At 25.2% G+C, this 5,124-nt stretch overlaps 1 protein-coding gene across 2 annotated transcripts in view; it reads left to right on the forward strand.

Annotated features, from left to right (window-relative positions):
- The first annotated feature begins 1,073 nt into the window (after positions 1-1,073).
- LOC107450867 (uncharacterized) overlaps positions 1,074-5,124 on the forward strand; it is a 40,475-nt gene continuing 36,424 nt past the window's right edge. Inside the window, exon 1 of one of the 2 annotated variants that reach the window (XM_016066789.4) lies at positions 1,074-1,308. In XM_016066789.4, coding sequence (XP_015922275.2) covers positions 1,203-1,308 — 106 coding nt within the window. In that variant the 5' untranslated portion in view covers positions 1,074-1,202. The remainder of the gene's footprint in view (positions 1,309-5,124) is intronic. The other variant, XM_016066790.3, reaches the window with a different exon arrangement.

Raw genomic sequence — 5,124 nt, forward strand, 5'->3', positions numbered from 1 at the left:
AAAAATGGTCTTCAATAACAAAAAGTAGTCATGATAACTTTTTACGTAGTTCAACTGATAAAAGATCCAGGTTTGTAAAAAAACAGTAGTGATATTTTTATAAAGAGGTGATGTAATATTTAAAATTATGTATTCATGTAATTTAATTAAATTGTTAAATAATCAATTTAAAAATAAATATGTATACCTAACCAAAAAAATTTCGTCTGTAAAATTCTGATATTTACTATTAACAAACAAAGTAAATTTTTAATTTACTATAAATTTTAACGAAATATTATAATTAATATAATGAGTGGAGTTATTTTCTTATTGCAATGGAGTAATTATTAGAATAATAGCACTAAGAAATACTTAAAAATTTCAAACACATATTTGTTTTACTGGTAAACAGCGCGATACTAAATTTTACAAGTTTTTAAGTTCATTTTAAGATTTTTAATTTCTAATATTTAAATTATTTGATTATTTCCTTTTCAAATTAAAAGTAATAATATTTTTCAAAATTTAGTTTTCGTTCTTTTTTTCTTTTTCTTTTTTTTCTTTTTTTGTTAAACATAATTTTTTTTAAATTGTTCCTTAGTTTATTTTTTTGCTCAATTTCCTTTAATCATTTTTATTTATTAACAATTCGTTATCTCTAATGTGTTGCGTTTTACAAGCAACGAAAAATATTAAAATTTTACTTTAAAAATCCTTAAAAAAGTTTGATTTTTTTTATTTTCCATATTTTGAACAATTTAAAAAAACATTTTTAATTTGTTTTCATTTATATATATTTATTTTTACTGCTTTTATCAATGAATAACAAAAGATCTCTAAAGTGTTGTTTTCAAACAATACTAAATAATATATATTGACAATACAAATCCTTAAAAAAGAGTTTTTGAAAATAAACATATTTGAAATTATTTTTTGTCTTATAAAATATTTTCTTTAAAAATTATTCTGCGTGTTCAATTGAAATAATTTTCCTTCAGTTTTCCTGCTCGATTTCTTTTCATTAATTTTTATTCATGAATAATTTCTTTAAAAAAAAAACACCTTCTCTTCACAAATTTGTTCTATAAACCAACTGCGCAGGCGCACACTCGAGTCAGCCATGACAGGTCTTCTGCGTGATTCTCACAATCACCAGGGAGCTTCCGGTCCCTGATTTTTTTTCAACCCCCTTCTGGAGGTCAGAGAACAAAATAAAGATAATGTCGTCTGCTCCGGATAACTCGGATCAGACGATGATCTTCCTATTATTGTTATTACTATTTGGAACTGGCATCATCAATTCCTCAGAAGTAGTCTACAGACCAGGTATGTTCCTTGAATGATATTTCGAATCTCCAGCATTATCTGACGCTTTCATTCACGTTTATCGATTTATTTTCCTTCAATTTTAAATGCGTTTGTCATTAAAGATTGTTTTTTTCATGAATACATAAAAGCATTTTAAGGGATCTTTTTGAATTAGTATATTGAATTATAAAAAAATTGTGCAGCATTAAAATTTTCTTGCCCGAAGAAAAATTTAATAAACAATCTACAGGTGATGTTTGGGACTAGTATAACGTAATTTGTTTATTTTTTAGAATTCATTTTAGTGGAATATATCTGTGTACTCTCTGTAGATTTAAAGTTATTATTATATCAAAATAAATTTTCTCCAATTTTGAATTTCCTTTTCATACAGAAACCTACAAAACTAGTTTAAAGAATATTGTGTTAAGTTGTTGACGTAAAAGTAGACAACTTAGCACAACTACACTTTATTTAAAAATAATATTTCCTTAAATAATATTTTTAAATAATATGTAAATTATATTTAATATTAAAATAAGATCGTATGTTTGTTTTTTTAACATAAGTCAGTTTTATAGCTATTTTTTTTTAAATTTTATATTCTTTTCTTCTTAAAGATTTTATAGAATAATTCAATGAATTTCATGTTAAATAATGCATAATTTCTCTAAACATAGTTACATCTTTTATAACATTTATAATGCTATAAAAAATTTAAAAAATAAACAATGCATAATTTGTTGTACAAACTATGCAAGTGTAGAGACATAATATGTAATTCGGTAAAAAAAAAACTTGATAAATAATGTTTTTCAATCTACAAGTGATATTTCAGATTGAAACAATATTATACAAAATCAAACAATAATGTTGTTTTAATCCTATTAAAACCTTATTCAGCACTATTTATAATTTTTTCTTCACAGAATTACAGATTATTCCTTTACAATATAATTTTATTCACTTTGTATAAAATTATACAAAGTATATTTTTCAATACAAATTATACAAATCATAAAATTTGTTTGGTTCTTAAAATTAAATTTATTAGTCTCATAAATATCTACTTTTTGAGCAGTTTTCATAGCCAACGCTCCCATAAGCTGAGATACACGCCAAATGTTTTCATATCTACGTTTTTGTCTACGTTAAAAACACCAATTAACATAATGGCAATGGTACCAATTACTAAAATTAATTAAGCATCATAAACTTTAATAATGATAATGTGATTTTCTATTCTTTTTTTCTTCAAGATGTAGCACCTTTCTGCTTTAATTAAATTTTTTAATACAAAATTTATTTTTTTATTCCAATTTGAACCTATTACCAAAGCAAATATTGCCCATGTCGGTTTCTGGTTCCTTTAAAAAAAAATACATTAAATTATTTTAAGGAATCTTATGTTAAGCTCTGAAAGTAAAATACATGTAAAGGAAATTGTCAAGAAAAGTTAATTAAAAATGCTTTAAATGACCTTCGTGTGATATTTAAGATAAATAAAAATTTCGTATTTTTTATATAATTAATTCAGTTAACATAATAAACATACACGCATTTTGAAACTATAATTTTATATAATGAAAACCAAATGTTTTATAGGAAAAAAACATATTTTTACATTGATATCTTAGTACTAATATTAATATATTTAGTAGTTTATTAAAAACATCATGCCAATAGTACCAATTACTGAAATTAAATAAGCATCATAAGTGTTAATAATGATAGTGCGATTTTTTATTCTTTTTTTTCTAGATGCAACACCCATTTTCTTTAATTAAACTTCTCAGTACAAATTTTTTTTTCTCATTCCAATTTGAACCTATTACCAAAATCAATTAAGCATCATTGGCGTTAATAATAATATGGAAATTTCTTAAAGTTTGTGTACACGAAATACCTTTTCTCCGTTAATTTAGCATTGTAATATGATATTTTTTTATCTTTCAATCTTTCACCAAAATTATTTATATGTAATTTTTCGAAAATAATTAATAACGACACTAATGTTTCTATAATCATTTCTGACAAACGAATTAATATCGGTACTTACTTCAAATGCCATAAAAAATCGCCAAACTATAATTGACGCCAGTAATGCTTAAATAAATGTAATTTTATATTTCTCTAGTCTTGTCGTTATCAGTGCTAAGGTATTAAGAACCTATTATACCAAGGTGCATAATATAGATTTTTTTACCTTCCATCGAAACGAATAAGTACCCTAATATCACCATCCTACACATTTATGTCACCTAATATTTTTATTATTATTATTTGTTGTATTTTCCGTTGTAGCTTCATACTTTTATATTTACCGTAATCTGACATAAAATTTCAACTCACTAAAAGAAAGATTAACTATACATATAGTATCTTTAACCCACTGACGTTTCTGCACCTAAGCAGTCGTATTTTAACCTGCAGACTTCTCTGCGTAGCAAAACCGTTTTTCCATGTTATTAGATAGGGAAATAGTCTAGAGAGGAGAAACATCCTCGCTCCTATTTGGTTCCCAATTTTGCCCGCTATCTAAACCACAAGTGGGTTAGCAAACGGGCAAAATTGGGAACGAAATAGGAACGAGGATGTTTCTCCTCTCTAGACTATTTCCCTATCTAATAACATGGAAAACGGTTTAATGTAAACGGTTAAATGTAAAATTCCGAATTTAATGTAATTTTCCCATGTCTTAATGAGTAACTAAAAATATTTCATTAGTTCTTGTTGCGTCTTTACTAATTAAGTTTATAGAAACACGCAATAAAAGAGTATCAATCTAAGAAATACGAAGTTTCATATACCTTTTGAAATACTCATTCTGTGACGTCATTCCCTTAAATTGCGAATTAATATTGATTTTGTTTGTGATAATCTAGCATAGGAAACCAAAGATAAAAAAAATTCATCAAGACGTGCGATAAAACAAATTTTTGATTGATTAGAGGTACAAGCTAGTAAATCACAGATGTTATAAAATATATATGAAATTCTTTGGAATATTCTCGAATGCACCCCACAAATCGGAGGTCAGAGAGAGTTTTAAAGTAGACTATTAAGTCCGCCGTATCTTCGAGAGTATGTACAGCAAATTTGACCCGGATTAATTCAGAATTCCAGATTTGTATGAAGTACAAATATACACAAATAAATATTCTCACTTATTTATATACATTTCTTAATAAAAATAACATTTTTCGATACGTTCAGCTATCCTAATAGATGTCATTCATATTTTGAAATTTTGCACGTCGATTTTAAGTTGAAACAAAGTATCATCGTTAAACGTTATTTTTTCTTTGTGTAAAAAACAAAATATCGAACTAATGGTCTAGTGATGTAATATGATTTAGTTTCGCAGTTCGAACCATTACACCTCAATAGTGCTATTTTTTACAAATAAATTTTGAAACGCTAAATTGGGCCATTTAAATCGAGCAGTGTAAAACTATTAAAAAAGAATTTTTGTACATATTTTTTATTCAAAAAAATTTTAAAAAAAACTCGAAAACAAAATTAGGAAAAGATATAATTTTATCATCAGCTCACACAATTATATCCACACAAAAAAGAGTACTTTCTAATATTGTATTAATATAGCCAAATCAATTTTTGTTTTTGCTTCGGCTATAGTATTAATATAATTCTCTTTTAAATATTCTCTTTTATTCCCCTTTAAATGTTTCTTCATGTTTTTCCTATATTTTTAACTTTTTCTATGCATTCTATTTTCTTGCGAAGTAAATAACACTTATCATTATTTTTCTTAATTTTCTTCGTTAATCCGTCTTTTCTTTTACCTTTCCTGTGTTATTATATATATATATA

Source organism: Parasteatoda tepidariorum, chromosome 3, assembly GCF_043381705.1.
Source record: "Parasteatoda tepidariorum isolate YZ-2023 chromosome 3, CAS_Ptep_4.0, whole genome shotgun sequence".
NCBI classification, from domain to species: Eukaryota; Metazoa; Arthropoda; class Arachnida; order Araneae; family Theridiidae; genus Parasteatoda; species Parasteatoda tepidariorum.